This window comes from Tenrec ecaudatus, chromosome 10, assembly GCF_050624435.1.
Source record: "Tenrec ecaudatus isolate mTenEca1 chromosome 10, mTenEca1.hap1, whole genome shotgun sequence".
Lineage (NCBI taxonomy): Eukaryota > Metazoa > Chordata > Mammalia > Afrosoricida > Tenrecidae > Tenrec > Tenrec ecaudatus.
The window spans coordinates 135054905-135073750 of NC_134539.1; the positions used below are offsets into that span (position 1 = coordinate 135054905).

At 38.1% G+C, this 18846-nt stretch overlaps 1 protein-coding gene and 1 pseudogene across 1 annotated transcript in view; both read right to left on the minus strand.

The window, feature by feature from the left end:
- MED1 (mediator complex subunit 1) overlaps positions 1-18846 on the minus strand; it is a 31352-nt gene that overhangs the window by 11531 nt on the left and 975 nt on the right. Inside the window, exons 2-13 of the mRNA XM_075561757.1 lie at positions 17236-17342; positions 15523-15601; positions 14481-14535; positions 14256-14388; positions 12942-12970; positions 10559-10630; positions 10000-10074; positions 9499-9572; positions 9031-9120; positions 3652-3763; positions 3043-3167; positions 2710-2828 (exon numbers count right to left, since the gene is read on the minus strand). Coding sequence (XP_075417872.1) covers positions 2710-2828; positions 3043-3167; positions 3652-3763; positions 9031-9120; positions 9499-9572; positions 10000-10074; positions 10559-10630; positions 12942-12970; positions 14256-14388; positions 14481-14535; positions 15523-15601; positions 17236-17342 — 1070 coding nt within the window. The remainder of the gene's footprint in view (positions 1-2709; positions 2829-3042; positions 3168-3651; positions 3764-9030; positions 9121-9498; positions 9573-9999; positions 10075-10558; positions 10631-12941; positions 12971-14255; positions 14389-14480; positions 14536-15522; positions 15602-17235; positions 17343-18846) is intronic.
- Positions 3777-9011, minus strand: LOC142459819 (centromere protein V pseudogene; annotated as a pseudogene).

Here is an 18846-nt window from a genome sequence, read left to right on the forward strand (position 1 = left end):
GTCTGTCACAGGTTTTCTGGCATAATATGTATCATGATACAGCACATGGGGTATTGATGAAGCAAGACCGTGTTCGGCTGCAATCTTTAATCTTCATCAGCAAGTGCCTCACGTTCTCCTCATTTTCAGCCAAGTTGTTTCCCATCTGTAGATTGCAGGTTGTTCTTCCAATATGGTCTTCCTCACATTCTTCTTCACATAATCCAGCGTCTCTGATGATTTGCTCAGCATACAGAGTAGGTATGGTGAGAGAATACAACCCTGACACACTTTTTCTGATTGTAAACCATGTAGCAGTCTCTTATTCTCCTTGAATGCCTACCTGTTGATACATGCACAAGTTCCACAAAAGCAAATGAAGGGTTCTGGAATTCCCATTTTTTACAAAGTTACCCATATTCTGTTGTAAACCACACTTGGCATAGTCAATAAAACACCAGTAAACATCTTTCTCTGTTTTGAGCTAAGATCCATCAAACAACAGCAATAATATCACTTGTTTCACATCCTCTTCTGAATCTGGCCTGAACCTCAGCTCCCTGTCAATGTAGTGCTGTAACTATTGTTGGATGATCGTCAGCAAAATTTTTCTTGCATGTGATCTCAATGATATTGTTCTATAAACTGAGCATTCTGTTGGGTTGCCTTTCTTTGGAATAGGTACAAACAGGGATCTCTTCCAGTCAGATGACCAAGTACTTGGCATGAAATAGTTAAAAAAACATGTTTGGGTCGAGGGGTAGACAAAAAACCATGTTCTACATCCTAAAGTGGTGAGTAGTTTGGGATTTTTAAAGCTTGTGAATGGCCTTCCAAGATACAACTATTGGTCTCTACACATCCAGAAAAGAGAGAAAGAAGGAAACCAAAGACTCAAAGAAGTAGTAGTCTACAACACTGTCTACACAATCCCTTTCAGAGAACAAAACAAAACAATTCCTCAGGCAATTAAGAGCTTTTGTAGTATTTAGTCCATAATCCAGAATAAAGCATGAGAATCTGCATTTGTAGTACCCACCCCACCCCTGCCCTGGATCATTCAGCACCCCCCCAGAGAGTATTATCAACAACTTTGGGAAACAATGGTGTACAGCAGTGGTTCTCAACCTTCCTAATGCCATGACCCTTTAATATAGTTCCTCATGTTGACCCCGCCAATCATAAAATTATTTTTGCTGCTACTTCATAACTGTAACTTTGCTACAGTTATGAATCGGGCGATGCCACACGTTGAAAACTGCTAGTCTAGAGGAACCACGGTCCCATCAACTCTCTGAGAGCAGAAGAAATAGATGCTGCCTGCCTGACTGATGACTGCCACAATAAGTGGAACTTGATAGCATGGAAGAAAATGTGACTAGAACTCAAATTCACAAAGAAATGACAAAAACAAACAACTCCCCCCAAAAAACAAAAACAACTCAAATTCATTCTTTTTTTTTTAAGAACTCAAAATCTTAAAAATGTCCCCTTACTAAACCAGTTGAGAATAAATGACTTTCCCAAGATGAATGGTCTAAGATACTCTTCATATCTTAAAGCAAAATTACCCCTTGAGGATACTTTTTAACTTAATAACAGAAATCAACTACATAAGACCAATGGGTCAATAATTACTCCACAGCACAGATGAGGTTAAAGGGACAGAGAAACTACAGTTTTAGAAATCGTACAAGGATGACGATGACACATTTTGAAAAATGCAAAATTGTATCAGTGAACAATTTGTGTAGAAATTGTTAACTGGGAACCTATTTTTTAATGTAAATTTTCACTTAAATACAACAAAACAATTTTAAGAGAGATCTGTGTAAGAGTCTCTGAATGGTATTGGCAAAACTGTGTTTTTAATCAACGCCCTATTCTAAATGTAATGCAACTAAAATTTGGGTACATTATTTTATATTACTGGTTGCTCAATTTATTTGGCTTATTGTCCCGTTTACAGAAAAATTAATCCATGACCCTTGGCAATGAAATCTTTTCTACACAATCCAGGATAAAGTATAGGCTTCTACTTTTGTAGCCCACCCCACCATCATCCCACTCCCAGGTCCCCAGTGTCCCTTGAGATGGCATTGCCTGCTTTGGGAAACACTGGTCTAGAACTTCTTCAAACCTTCATATCAATTGGAGCCCGGATGAGGTTTAAGAACTCTCCACAATTTATTTATTCTAGCACTTTCTTCTTTCTATGTGCTTAAAGCTCATGATCCTTGAAAGACTAGACAAATTTTAAGCTCATTTGTACTTGTGTAAAAACTAAAATTACATTAAGAAGCTTTCATCTGAGATTTAAACATAGATTTCTAGCTTGAGTATTCATGCTCCGTTTCTCCAGTATTTTCCACCATCTGCAATCTCCTGTGTGACTGAGCAAACAGGCCAGCATTCTAAAAGAAAAATATATTACTGCAAGAATCTCTCTGATAAGGAAAAGCCTGATCTTGGATCCATCTACTTACAACATCCAACTTGGTAGCTTCACAGAGTTTGCCCCCAGCTCCCGTCCCACATTGTCAGCTAGCCAAGTCTGACCCAGATGACCTCATCAGTAATAGAACTGAGCTTCAGGGGTTTCTTGGCTGTAATCTTTATGGAAGAAGATTACCAGGCCTTTCTTCTGTGACACCACTGCATGGGTGTGAAACACCAATCTTTTGATGAAGAGTCAAGTGCTAATTGTTTGCGCCTCCACAAGGGCCTTACCGCATAAAATCGCATGTTGTGATTCAGAGGTATGGGGTCAGGATCTTTTGATAGCTCAAACTGAGTAATCAATTCATAGAGCGGTACATAAGTTGGTTGAGCTTCAAACAATGGAATTCCTAGAGAAACAAAGATCAAGGTAACGGTCATTTTAAAAACAATGAGCTACATTTTTCCTTCACTAAAATTTAAAAAGTACTTTAGTATTTAAGAGTACAAAGTATCATAACATCTATAGATATCAGTACTTCTTTGAAGAAAATAATACTAATTTGACATTTCCTTTATCAAAATATAGGAAGCAAGTATTAGCTCCTGTTCCTTAAAACTTACCTGTGCAGCTCTGAAGTTTCTGAACAAATGCTCTAGACACTGGAATTGGCTGAGGGAATTTCAAGAAGAAACAGGCAGGAAGATCAACACTATTGGCACTGGTGACTGAGGAAAAGGAGGGAGTCCTTTAAAACAAGATGGGAGGTTGATTTTGTCTACATATGAAAACCAAACATCTTCGACTTGCATGTACATAATCACAATCACATACAAAATCTATCAGTGCTCAATCTTGGAACTTTGTTCCCATAGTTCAATATACTAAGTCTTAAGTATTTAATTACATATGCTATTACTACTACATAGTGTCAATCCAACATCGTTATGTCCCACAAAATATAAGGCAATCACTAAACCAGAGGAATTAGTGAAGCTTTCTGTGTTTTTTTTTTTCTTAAGTCAAGGACTATGTTCTATCAGCAAAGTTCAGAACAGATATTCATATAATGAACAAAGGAATATTACATGGTTAAACATAAAGCCAATCTCTAGAAAATCAAGCAGGTGGTGGTGGGAAATGGACAAATGGAAACACTACTACTGGACTTAAAAATGAAAAGTGGAATTAAAAGATAATAGAACGCTACCCTAGAATTGTATTCAACTTACCATTTGTTGTCAACTGGATGGGATCCCATAATTAACGGTGCAATTGGAAGTTTGTACATAGCAGACGTTCCTTCAATTGTCACTGATGCATTCATGCCCAAAGATCGAGGAACTGGGAATAAGAAAAATATTTCCAACTCTCACAAACTGTAGAATTTTTAACATTAAAATATCTATCTACTGCAAGATTGCACAAGATTGTTTCTACATAATTTGAAGTCACAATTTATCAGATTCTGTAACACCTGTTAGAAATACTAAAAATTGCCTTTCTAATCCGCTAATATCTTATTTTAGCAGTAGGCTTATCTAAACATAGAAACCAATGGAGACCAAAAAAAGTTAAAAAGCCCATTACAATATTATTCTCTCCATCTTGGTGCAGTGGGTTAAACATAGGGTTTCAAACCAAAGAGTCAGTGGTTCCAACCTACGAACTGCTTCTCAGAAGAAAGGGAAGCCTACTAAATTTAAGATTTATAGCCTCAGAACAACTGGTGCCTGGAAAGGATTACTTTAAGAAGTACGAATTTCAAGGAATTAATACAGGAGAAAGAATATAAACAGGAAAGGGGAAGAAGTGGGATTAGGTGATGGTGCACTGACGGGACTGCAATGGGCGAACTGAGTTAGAATGTGTATGAATTGTTAAATGTAAACTTTGGTCTGCTTTGTAAACTTTCATCTAATCCAAAATAAAATGCATATTTTAAAAAATATCACTACCTCAGAAACTATGGAGTAGTTCTGCTCTGTCTTATAGGGCCATTATGAATTGAAATTAACTCAATGGCACTAGGTTGTAAGATAGTCAATGAAAATATGAGAGAGTTAAATATTAGGACATTTCATGTTATGCATATTAAGATGCAGATAAAATAATGGAAAAAAAGTTGCTACTATAGTTCTTCAATAACTTGAAGTAATGAAGTGAAACTGATGACTTAATGTCAGGTGGTTTGTATCTTTTCGTTCATTCATTGATTTACTTAAAAACATCTCGTAAGCTCTTTTTTATTGTTTTATTAGGGGCTCATACAGCTCGTATCATGATCCATACATACATCAATTGTGTAAAGCACATTTGTACATTCATTGCTCTCATCATTCTCAAAATATGTGCTCTCCACCTAAGCCCCTGGCATCAGCTCCTCTCCTCTTAAGCTTTTATTAATCAAGGGAGCCTTAAAAATACTCATAGGGGAGCTCAGGGGTAAAAAAAACAACAGGAAAATAAGAGTCAGAATCATATATGTGTGTTATGTATATACATACTTATACACACATACATATACAAGCTGATTTCAAGAAGCTCATGGAAAAATGGAATTAAGAGATAAACTATTTCTGAACATAAGCTCTATCACTGTCAAGACACTTTTTCAAATGGTGATACCAGCCATTTCCTTCATCCCCAAAGAACTGAAGGTCCTGGGAATGTAAGCGTGTCTATGCAGTCTTATCTACATTACTGACTGAATGATGCTCTTTAGAGGGTAAGATTAGGAAAGGCAGAGGGGCAAACTCAGGACTGTTAAATTGAATGCCTAGAGATTTCCCAAAACTCTCCTAAAACCACTCTACAGCTGATTTGGGAGAAACCATTTTGGTTCCTAGGGAATGAAATTAATTTTCATTCAGAACTGTGTAGGCTGAACCATTTGAGGTGCTGGTGTGGGCTACTGTTTCTGCTGTTCATCACGTCCTCTCCGCAGGGCATGAAGATGCTTCCTTGGGAAGTCATATGGGAGGCATGCTACTGCAAGCTTCCTCTTCAACACTGTCTTGCCCCTTTTTAAAACATGTAATTGCTGCTTTTCTTGGGAGCACTGGCCCCATAAACTTCCCTAAAGCATCAATGATTTTACCACTCTCCCACTCGAGTGTTACCATGAATTTGATGCTTGTTTTTGCTTTCATTTTAGAAACCACATTGCTCTGTCTGGGACTCTTCTATGTCTAACTTTGTTAGTGTTCAAATTAGATGTTCTTACAATATGAGTTTACTTTGGTAGGAAAAAATTGAGGTTTATGTTGTTTTTAATGTTAAAATATTTATTTCTAAAAGATCACAGAAAAGTGGAGAATACACAGAGGATATCAACTAGGCTACATCAAAATTTGGGCTAAGGGAGGACAAAGCTGCCTAAAGAAACTGGAGCCAGAGCAAACAGCAGAGAGAGATGGCTGCTGGTCACGGAGCCAGTCTCGGTCAGCCACTTTCATGAGCACCTCTGCGGTGCAGCAGGGCCAGCAGAGTGGCTGGCCCCAATCACCCCTCCTTTTCAGTGAGTGAGAATCAGAATTCTATTCACTCTTTAGACATTTCTTGGTTTTGTATTCCTTCACGGTTTTCTCCTAATCACTGCTATCGAACTCCTCAATGACCATAGTCTGCAGTGCCTTCATCCAGGCAATGTGAAGCGATTCCATAGCCTCCAGGGTTTGAGCCGGGAGTGTAAAAACTCTGGACACTGCGCCTCTTACAGAAGATGTGCTGAGTTTTATGCTTGTTGAACGTGTATGTGGTCATGCTCTTCGTTCCCTTTAGAGAAGCTTGAAGCAAGCAGCTGGGCCAATGAAATGTTTATTCTGCTGCTTCTTGCAAATGCTGCCGCTGCAGTCAAAGATGTGCAAGTCGGCCGAGGCCCAGACCTCAAAGTGAACTGTTCCACAGTGGCAACCGTCCGTGTGCTTCACCAGGCCCTGGTATTCAGAGGTGTCCAGCAGGAGCTTGAGGGCGCCCTCACAGGTGAGCTGCTGCTACTTCTAGGACATCTCCCAGTTCCCTCTGACCACCTAGGTCTGGTGTGGCTGCCGAGATGATCAGAGTTGCTGGGGTTGGTGGAGGTGGAGGCAGCGCCAGCTCCAGGGACTGTTTGTTCCTCGGGGCCCATCTCCTGGAACCGTGGTGACAAGTGTCTTGGCTGCCTTTGTCCACAGCTGTCACCTGGCCACCCAACCCCATCCCCTTGCCTGGCCTTGTGGAGCGCCAAGCACAGCTGGTGCTGGGACGGAGGTGGTGCACACCGAAGCTGTGGGCTGCTTTTGCCAGTATAGTCCTCGCCCGCCACATGGCTCCTGCAGCCTGGCGCACAGGCCTCATCTTGTCGCAAGCCTATGCGAATTTTTTCATAAACTTTCCATGAACTTTTGGTTGTATATGTATGTATGTGTGCAGGTTTCACTATTTTTATGGAAAAAGAGAAAAAAATAACAAATTTTCCTGGAACTCTTTGGAAAACCCTCATATATCAACTGATCAATATATAACCTCATTTTACATGTGTTCCATTTCAAGAAATCTTATCTAATATATGAAGGCAAACATCAAACCTGCTGCCACGGAGTCAATTCAAACTGATGGTCCCCACGTTACAGGGTCCTTCTCTCTGGAACCGAATGCTATGTCTTTCTTCCCTGGTGCTGCTGAGGGGTCTGAACTGCTACTGCTCTGTTAGTGGCTGGGAGGACCATTTCCTATACAGGGTCAATTTGTTAACATTGAATTGACAGCCAGTATTACTATAGTTCATGTCTGAATGAACAAAGCTGGTTAACCTCGGGTATTTTCTCTACAAGGAGTACCACAGTCTTGTTCAGCACCATCCTTGGGAATTGATTTGTATAATCAAAATCATCCACAAAGAGCCTAATAACGTGAATGGACTAAAAAAGGGCACTGGTTTACAGGATAAAAGCTAAAACAAGAGGCAGTATCACTTTGCTCACCCTCAGTTGAGAACATATGCACAAAGCAACTCAAAGTTGTTCCCACTGTATTTTGGAGAAGCATAATTAAAATCTCCTGCTATCCCATATAAACTTCCCACAAGTCAAAGAGAAACAAATGAATTTTCCAAAATAAGCATTAAATCGAAATGTGATGTATGAGTCATTCCACCATTGAAAAGTCAGAAAAGAATCCTATCTTTTCAAAGCCAAGAAGATACATCCGATTTGACTCAAGTTTACATGATACATGACTTGACAGTGCCCTCTGCCACACATTGTTGGTTGTTGTAGTTACATAATCTGGTGCCAATTTAAGACTATTAAGAGTGAAGGGGTGGACTTTAGCCTGTCAATCAGGTTGCTACGGAGATAAATAGCTTGCTGGAGACGAGACACACACAAACTCTGCTTCGTATTCCTGATAACAAGGCACGTGGAGTTATGCTAAAGCCCTCGAGCTGCAGGAACCAAGTGGAGACCCACGCAAGTGCTGAGATGCCTACACCACCACTGAATCCACAAGACTTTCCACCCACTGGCCTAGGATCTTCCTGCATTCAGTGTCATTGCATGTGTTTCGTGAGTCTGAAGAGGAATTTATAGCGATTAGTCTACCCAGACTAACACAATTATCCACTGAAGCAGTGGTTCTCAACCTCCCTAATACCGCAACCCTTTAATATAGTTCCTCATGTGGTGGTGACCCCCCAACCATAACATTATTTTCATTGCTACTTCATCACTGTCATTGTTCTTCGTTATGAATCAGGCGACCTCTGTGAAGGGGTCGTTTGACTCACAGGTTGAGAACCGCTGCACTAAAGAATTCTGACAGCAGTGAAGCCTGTGTAGAATAGAATGCTTCCCTGAGTTTTTAGGCTGTGATTGCTCAGATGCAGATGACCAGGCCTATCTCCCAAGGTGCACCTGGGGTGGATTCGAAACACTGTCCTGTCAGTCAGTAGCAGAACATTTAACCTGTTTCATCTGGACTTCTTATACAAGGTGCACCCTAAATTTACCTAGAAATCGAGACAGGTCTGCTATTTACTTTTACCCAAAGGGGAGAAAAATAATTTCTCAGACTTTTCTGACCAAATGAGGGTTTGTAACATGAAGTCACATGCCAGCTGACATAAGACTTCTATTATAGAAGATTAGGGTGTGATCTTCCTCGACTGATTACACTTCAAAGACTTGGCTTCCAGGTCCTAAGAGAAAATTACTGGTTGTAAAATTCACAAGCTTATTCTGTAGCCCATAAGAAAAATTACATAGGTTTCAAAGATTCAGAGAAAGAGTTTTAACAATCATTTATCTTCTACAGTAAATATTCTTTAAGAAATGGAATTTAGCAAAGTCCTTTCCCCTTTTTAATGAAGAACGTAAACCTCTCACTGTAAAAATTTTTACTTTGAATTTATATTTATCCTTACTGCATACATGCAAATTATTGTAAAAGTGCTACCAATATTGAACTGGGGATTACAAATCAACTTTACTGAGCAACCAAATCCACAAATTAGGAATCCACTAATAATAAGGTCAACTGTGTATGTGGAAGTATGAGCACAAACTTGGTTTAAGAACAGCATTTTCAAACATTAAACAAAGTCTACGGTTTCCTTACGGTTATAGTCTTACCAGTATTCTCATGTAAAACAATGGGGGATGTTGTCTTATCATCCAACAGGTCAGAAGGAGAGGCATAGTACTTCAAGTTCATTAAATGACCTATGAAAAATAAAACTAACCAATGTACCTTTACCAAATAAATTACAAATAATGGAATACATCCATATTATAAATTCATATACAAAACATTATTCTCACAAGTATGTACAGTCTTGCTCCAAAGCAGGTTGTAACATATGAAAAAAACAAAAATATTAATTCTAGAACCAAAAATTTCCTTCACACAATTAAAAAAAGAAAACAACCCAGGAAGGAGAGCAAGTGTTCTCACCTTATAAATTAGAAAATAGTCAGTGTGAATGGAAACTGGTGGTTTTCTACCATTGCTATATTTATAACGAAAATATAAAATTAACAGATATGGCTCTCCAACTAAAATTAGCTCTTTTTCTAAGCAAGCAAACTGTGATCATGTACCTCCACTCCTTGGAGTGAGAAAGCCAACACTTCCATGAAGAATCTTCTCCACGGGACTAGCATTGGTTGCTTTCCTGCAAGACAAGCGATCCACATTTGCTTTCGTGTAAATGTGGATATTGAGTTCACATCTAAAAACTCTTACTCTTCCTGACAACTTTGTCTATAATTAAGCATAAAACAAGCATATTTCACCTTCCGAGAAAAGGGATTATTTCTAAGTACACACCAGTAAGCAATATAGTGGTAAAAATAACAGCAAGGGTATTATTTATTTGATGAGAGATCAGGCTTCCCAAATCTTTAAATAAAACATATGGAATAACAACCGGTAACTTGGTGGTACTATTACTCAGGAAATGATATACAATCACAATGAGAAGAAAAAGGACATGAACAAGATATATAGTGATATCATGAAAGCTAGTAATTCACAAGATGGGGGCGGGGGGGGGGGTACCTATGAAGGTTCTACAGAAGCAATGCTATAGTCAGTCTTACCAGTACATAATGGCCATTTTAGAGAGATCTTGTTCTAAGGACTGGAGGGCCAAGTACATTTTAGTCTTCAGTTTGCTGAATAATAAAAATTATGAGAACAAGAGTTAAGTATGTGCACACAAGTACACAAATAGGTACACACACGCCTAAATCATGGGAGAGTCTGCCCTGGAGGAAATTAAAACATACTTTTTAAAACCAACTCTAATAATCTATCAAAGCTAAGTTGTATCTATTTAAAATATCCAAGCAATTTACAGGATTCCTGATAGGTTAACATAAAACGGCAAGCCAACTTCACAAGAATACTTTTCTTTCAGCCTACAAATCAACATGTTGAAGACATCTCAAAAATTATTGTCAGTCTTCTGATATTGTAATCCACAAATATAGATATCATAAGTACCTTTTAAAGTCAGAAATAAAAAATAAAGTCAGAAATAGCTGTAGATTATCAGTACAAGAAATCAATGAATGAGATGAAGCAGAAAATGGGAAATTTTTAAGCACAGAACTGCTTCTAAATTTTATGGATCAAAGAAGCAAAAAGTATACTTACTTGTCTCCTGGAAGATTATAGAGATTAACAAGACCTTTAAGATGCTTAGAAAATTCATCAAAATTTTTTTCCCTATGGGGAGTTCGAAGGAAAAGGGAAGAGTAATTACCAATTGTAATCTCATAGCACAGTGTTAAAAATCATGGCTATAAAAAACTCTATTTTTAATCATTTCCTTTCATCTTTTCCCCACCCAAAGTTTCCTCAACTCATCAAAAGGGCAAAAGAAAATGAAAGTTTTACCTTTCTCCATCTACTCCATTACTCTGTAAAAGGTGCTAACCAGCTACATAGAGATTACAAAAGGACCTGATAATTTATACATCTGGTAATAAGACCTGGCTTTAATAAATCATTTTACTTTCTTATAGGTATGATTAGATATCATGAGGAAAAAAACCTTTTTATTAAAAGAGAGGGAATGGGAAATAAATTGGGAAGACAAAATACTTGCAGGTATATAATGTGACAGGTGAACAGAAAACAGACGGGAAGTCTGGAGAAAAGGGGGTGGGCACTATGCAAACAAACCCCATATGTTATAAAATATTCCTACAACCAAGTCTGGTCAGGGAGAGAGGGTGGGGCACAAACTCTGACTCTGGCCTAACAGTCATGGCTGGACTCCTAGGGCTTAGTCAAAAGAGGTGCTCTGTGCAGACTTAGCCATCCCATGCAGCTCAACAATCCTCTCTGCGGAGTCATTCTCTACAATTTACTGAGCAATCACCGCATGTAAACACGAAGAGTAAGAAACAAGAGCAAGAAAAGCAAAATGTATTTCCTGCTTTAAAGTGCTCATCTGTATAGAGTGAGTAAAAGACCATGCACAATTCATATTTTTCTGAAGTGCCCACTTCCAAAGAGGCTTACATATTGATGTTAGGCGTGGTCCTTACTTTACTGTTCTTGGTCTGTGCTGTTGAGTTGATCATGACTCACAGTGAGCTAATAGGACAAGGGAACTGTCGCTCTGGGGTCTCCTGGGTTATAATCTTCACAGGAGGTCGCCTAGGCCTCTTCTCTTGCTAGCAGCTGGTGGGCGCAAATCAACCACCTTCCAATGAGCAGCTGACTGATTAGCCAATATGCCACCAGGGGTTCTTTCCATATTTTAGAGCCAAAAATATTAGCCTTTGGAGAAGTACCCTCACATCTCACCTTCACCAGACTTACGAAATGAACACAATTCTAAAAAGGTGTTTTTACTGATGTACTATATTTCCCCCCAGCTGGTTCAAACTTGGTGCATTTGGCTAAGGCAATCATAGAAGACTGAATTTAAAACGTTTTTCAATGTTCACCTTTCTAAGACATCATTCTGCTATAACTAAGAACTGTTATGTCTAACATACAAAAGTGACACATGACTTTTCCTACTGTTTACAAAGTTGATGCTGACTTTAAATTTAAAGAGAAAAGTGGAAAACGCTACCCATTACTGAAAGTTAACTCTCGTCAAACCTAGCATTTCCAGTATGATTTTATCTTACATACACCTTAATGTAAAATATTCTTCTCAAAATGAAAGGAAAAAAAATGATTTTCATGGAATAGACTCAGTTTGCTTAACCTCTCTATGATTTAATGATAAACCCAAAAAACCAAACTCACTGCCATTAAGTCCATTCTGACTATGGCAACCCAAGATGGTAAATCTGTATGGGAGCAGAAAGCCTCTTTCTCTTGGGGAAAAAGCTGGTAGGTTCAAAGAGTTGACCTAATCATTATCCCTCCAACATGTATCAAGAGTCTAATGTGCAGATTTACTGGTTAGGGTCTGGTTATCTTTGTTCTACACAACAATTCTAAAGTAGAGCTAAAGCTCCAAGGGCCAGATGAAAAAGTCTGAAGACATTTTTGATGGTCAAAACTGGGAGAAGTCAACCAGTGAAGAGAAGAAGCTAAGATGCTCCTAAACATTTTACAATACACTGGGGTAGGCCTTTACCACAAAGATTTTCCGATCCAAACTGTCATTAGTGCTAGTACTGAAGTTAGAAATCCTGGGATAAACTGCTTAGGATAAGAAACTAAACTACGGTAAGTCAATTCTGAAAGTAAACATGTACAGTCGGAAAATGTTCTTCTTGAGGAATGTAGCTTCTCGTCTTCACCCTAGATGTACAGAAAAGCAGGCGCCCTGGGGGCCCAGTGGATTAGATGTTGGGTTAACTGAAAGGTTGGCACTCAAACCTACCAGCTGCTTTGTAGGAAAAGGTGAGGCAGTTTGCTTCCATAAAGACTGAAAGCCTCGGACACCCTACAGAGCAGTTGTCCTCTGTCCTGCAGGGGCACTGTAAGTAGGAACCAACTCAAAAGCAGTGGGTATAAGGAAGAGCAAAGTCTAAGAACATAAAGAAACAGAAGTGTCATGGCTCACCTTAACTGCTGGACAAGCTCTGGACAGCTCTGAAAGAAATATTAAAACTAGATAAATATTAACAGTAGATGAAGGGAAATACTCAAACACTTTTGAATGCACCACAGTTTTTTTTTTATTTTCAGTTTTTTCTTTTATTAATAGTAATAATACATACATTATAACAAAAACATCAAAGCTATAGAAAGGTCCCTATATTAAGATATCAAAAGTATCTTCTTCCACCTTGGTTAAATATGAGAGTTATACAGTAAAATTGAAAATGAAAACATGTAATTTATGAAGTAATGAACATTCAGTAGTTTGTTTGAATTATTAGGACCTCTATTTATTATTAATCATTTAACTGGGGACTCTTACAAATCTTATAACAATTTATCAGTCAATTGTATTAAGCACACTTGTACATATGTTGCCATCAACAGTTCCAAAACATTTTCTTTCTACTCGAATCCTTGGTATCAGGCTCCTCTTTTTGCCCTCCCTCCCCACCGTCCTACCTTCATGAATCCTTGATCAATTATATATTATCATTATTATTTCGTGTCCATTGTCTCCCTTTACCCACATTTCTGTTATTCGTCCCCCTGGGGGGTGGGCTATATAGCCAACTTTGTGATGGGTCCACCCTGCCCCCCACCAACCCTACTCTCAACATATCATTACTCCAACTGTTCCTGAGGGTTTTATGTGCCCTGAATTGCATGTGTCGAAAGCCCTAACTGTACCAATGTGTGTACTCTGGTCTAGTCAGATTTGTAAGGTAGAACTGGGTCATGGTAGTGGGGGGAGGAAGCATTCAGTAACTAGAGGAATGATGTATGTTTCATCAGTGCTACACTGTACCTTGGTTGAATCTAAGGACCTCTCTTTAATGCCTTCCTTGGAATCTTTATCAATTGGCTGGTTACATAACATTTTAATTTCATCTATTTACAGGATTTTTTAAAAGAGAAATTAGCTATGTCTAGGATTTTCTGTCCAACTTGATTATGAGTGTTTTGTAGGCAGGAACCACATATGATCTCATCTGTAGCACTTATTGTGAATCTGTGGCTCATATTTGCTGACAAGAAATGAAACGGGCTCCTCTAGGGCTTCCACTTGAGAAAGCACTAGAATGATAACAAAGATAGAATTCACCCCCTTCTAAAATCCATTCTATAGATCCTGATCATGTAAGCTCAGCCAATCACCTCTCCAGTGGCTCGTGAAAAAAATATAAACTCAAACCATTTAAAACCTCTATCATTCACTTTTAAGTTACCAGCCCTAAGTAAATCCCCCAAATCCTAGTAAAGCAGTAACACCTACCACAGGATTCTCTCCATGGTGAGCCACTTTTACATCACAGAGCTGTCCTGCAGGATCTAACTGCACTTCCACATAGAACATGTCCGATGTGATGTAGCAGTCAGTGCCACCGGCACTCAGATGGGAGCCCAGCCTAGGAGCAAATCCAAACGAGCACAGCAGATACATGAGCGAAGTCACCCAGTGTCAACAAGCTAAATATCTTTATTTTAATGATAAACTTACCCATTCTGCCTTGCTATAGACTCCAAACGGTCAGTCATTGCTGGTAAAGATGTTACTATGAAAGGGTAGAAAAAAGGAAACCACAAGGATTCTCCAACTTATTATACTCTTAAAATACAGAAATATACTAAGTATAGACAATCGTTCAACTACTTGTAAACTGCACAAAATTCAGTAGTAAGGCTTAGCTGTACCCTGGGAGCCCTGGTGACGTAGAGGTTACAAGTTGGGCTGCTCACGACAAGGTCAACAGTTTGAAACCACCAGCCACTCCTCAGGAGAAAGGGGGCTGGCTTTCTACTCCAATGAAGGGTTATGGTTTCAGAGACTCACAGGGCCAGTCCTATAAAGTCGCTATGACTTAGAACCTACTCAATAGCAGCAAGGGGTTTCTTTCGGCTTGGTTTGGTTTTTGCATTATAGCGTAGGCAATAAAAAGTATCCAAATTAAGTATCTATTTGAAAAATTAATTGGATTTTCCTCCTTTCCCTTTTTCACCCCCCATATTTGAGCTAAGTTATAGTTCACTTAAAAAGACACGTTTATCTGCTAATAACAGAATGAAGATTAATTATCAAAGAAGTTATAAAATAAATCCACAGCTGAATGAGATTTATTTATGGGAGGTCAAGGAAAAGCCTGTTTATATTTTCATTTCTTCAAATAAATAGAAGTTATTAATTATAATCATGAATAACTGATTTCAAAACAGCTCTTTGCTCTCCCCAAAACATTGTCCGTAAACATTGTAAAACCCATTCAGCTAAATTCAAACATCCATCTTCTTAGCGAGGGTTAATTTGAAGGGGACTTTCCCCTATCAATTATATTTAAGGCTCTACAGACTTCAAAAAAATATATGCATGCTTCAAAAGTTAAGAAAATACTCATTTTGACTCCATACACAAAGCGAAAAGCAACACAAGACACAGCAGGTTGATCCACTACCTAAATTTCTCTCTCCAAGGTAAGTTTAAATCAATACTTAAGTTGGAAGTTAAAAAAAAAAAAAACCCTGTATACTTCACAGGGGATACACACCTTTGAGAGCCTTCTGTAATGTCTCCAGACAGCTGACCCAATGTCGGTGCCCTCCAGAGCTCATCACAGCCCTTTTCTCCTGGGTGTCAGGTGGGAGAATACGTGTGAAAATTAAGCCAATACTGTGCCAGGACAATCTACAAACTCTTAACCATGACTCTATCATGATGGCTGAATAAGGAATTACCAAATCTAAAATAAATGAAAAAACTAGATCAAAATGTAACAGATGGGATCAGTCTCCAGCAGAAGTGACTGCATCATAAAATTTAAATGGAATGACTCAGATTTAGAAACAAGGTGATAATATATATAATCTGAGAAATACAACCAAACCTTAGTCAAATTAGATTGAGGCTAAATTGTGTCAATTGCATTAGATCCTTTAAAGAAATAGAACATGAAGAAACCTAAAACCAAGCTCATTGCCATCAAGTTGATTCTGGCATGTTAACCCTACAAGTCAGAGTAGAATTGTCCTGGTGAGTTTCCAAGACGAAATCTTTATAGAAGTAGAAAGCCCCACCGTTCTCCTAAGGAGCAGCTGGTGGTTTTAATCCGCTGACCTTTTGGTTAGCAGCACAACCCACTATACCACCAGGGCTCCTTGAAAATGAAGGAGGGACTCAACAAAACCCCAAAAGAACCGAGTTTTCTAATCCTATCTAAGAAAGCACCTCCCTGCAAAACATCCAGGACCCAGAAAAGTGAACCAGGGTCTATGGTGCTATAAAACAATCTCATGAATGAATAATCTGTGCTCCCTATGAATCTGATTAAAGAAGAGGATGCTCCAAAGAACGGGTTACCATTATTCTGGTTATCTAGCATGATAAACCCGCTATTACAGATTCACACACACAAATTAATTAACTAACAAATGAGTGTTCTGATTTACAAGTTAATTTACCTGATTTGGTTAGTATGTCTGTTGTTATAAAAGGCTGTAAAAGCCCAAAGTACCAATACCATAGGTTTCTGAACTTACAGAACTATTAAGCAGACAAAGAAAACCAAAGTTACCCTAAGACACTGGCACCCAAATAGAGGGCCTGAGTAGTCACGTACAACACTTCTATATTATGATGTTCCTCTTATGACATCATTAATAAAACGTATCAACCTACAATATGGCTACCATGGAATACAAATATGATAACATCCAAATTACTAGACTAGAAAATTATCCATTCAATTATTCCTGGCATTTTAAATAAAATACCTTGTATGCCTACGAACTTACCTCAGAGCATACATATGCATCTGTAGAATTTTCAGTTACAGAAATATTTTAGCAACACAGTATTTTCATATACATCTCACTGATCCTTAAAACAAAAATTATATGGATATGCAAACTGATAGTATATGCCTCCTAGAGCTCATATGTATTAAGAATGAATCACAACCTCTTCTAGTAATATAAATACATAAAAAATACCATAATAGTACAATGAAACATCATGCGATCATGATGTCATTAATAAAATCTCCTTATACCAATATATCATTTATGCCCTTTTAACTGCATTTAGTGCTCGTTTGAAATATTCCTCCATATTCCAGGTTAAAATAATCCTCGTCAAGTGGACAAATGCCAATAGCCATCTTGTACAGTGTTTTCTCATAAATAAATTTGAAAGACACACTACACTGGCTACAGCCTGAACAAGTCCAGAGGGAGTATTATATAAGCACACCAACAATCCTCACCATGACTTGACGCACAAGCTTAATGGTTTCACTCCAAGGTCTATTTTGGTTAAATTTTGCATGGAGTCGTTCCAAGAGAGAACTCATCTTATTCAGCTTTTCCGATTCTATGACATAAATTAAAAAACATAATTAGAAACTCTTCAATCAAGCGCTTTCAATTCTCCAGTTTCAAAAGAAAACTCCATACCTCACCTCACTAAGAACACGATTTTTTCCCAGTATTATTTACATCAATATATGAAACTATTTTTAATGATAGGGAGACACAATTTATGGATCTGATATAAGTACTATCATAAAGTAAGCCTGCTTTCTACTTAAACTTTTAAGTGGAACTCAACGAAGGACCATCTCTGATTATATTCAGGATTGAGCCTACAATTGAGTGATGTCATCTCTTGATCTGCATGAAATCCCTTACATATACACACACACACACACACATATACATAGAGAACATATGCTTGAACAGTCTTACTATGGTTAATTGAATAATGTGAAAACACAGATTTTCCATATTTCGACATCATTTTGCAAGACCAGTTTATGGGTGCTACCAAGAAAACAGGCTCTCTTGAGCACTATGCTCTTTTTAGACTCAGCTACGTGGTATCAAATTAGCAACAACTCCAAACACTAGACAGGCAATGTCGGGGTAGTAAATTTATGTTGAAAGGAATAGAGTAACAGAAATGGAGGGCGACAATGGTCACACAACTCAAAGAAGAAAATGTCACTGAAGAAAACTGTTGAATTGGTTTGTTGTTTATATTCAACAAAATAAAAATTGATTATAGAAAAAGAAAATATCTATCACTCAGTTATTTCCAATTTGAATTTAAACTAAAATCCTATGGAAAAGGAATGTACCCATGACCAGAGAATGAGTCTTCAGGAAGCGCTATGAGAAAGATGGACAAGACTGGCTTCTGGACTAAGCATTGTGAATCTCCTTTGCCCTATAATGGTCTGATCCTTTCAAAAATAATAATAAAAAAATAATTTTATTGGGGGCTCTTAGATATTTTAACAATACATAAAATATATCAAGTGAACATGTACATTTGTTGCCATCCAAATTTTCAAGACATTGTCTTTCTACTTGAGCCAACCCTGATTCTAAAGCCTAGTATGAATCAGGACTTAAACCTGGAGAGGCAAAACACCACTGAAGAGGCAAAAATACACAGTATTCCAGAGATGAAATAAGGGAGATATACGGACAAATTAATGAGGAAATACACAAAACAAAATGGGATATGCTCTTAAAGGCAGAAACACATTACTGTGAGGATATTACAGTTGGTGTTGGCACTGAAAAATGAACGGAATGTCATCCATTAGAATTGAGGCGATATGGAGCTCTACTAAAATATGATTAAAATTATTTTCTAAGGCCCACATCTTCTGGAGAATTGGTTCTTGGGCAGTTTTTCAGTAATTCCTAATTTCACATCTTATTCTTTCAAAGACTACTTTAGCTGTTAGGCAAATTAAACCAAAAAATCCTGCCTCGTGGAGTTTCCATGTTACACTTTGCGTTTTACCGCACACAAGAATACATCTTCCCGTGTTCAAATTACACCTGTTCTTTGCCTGGAAAAGCAT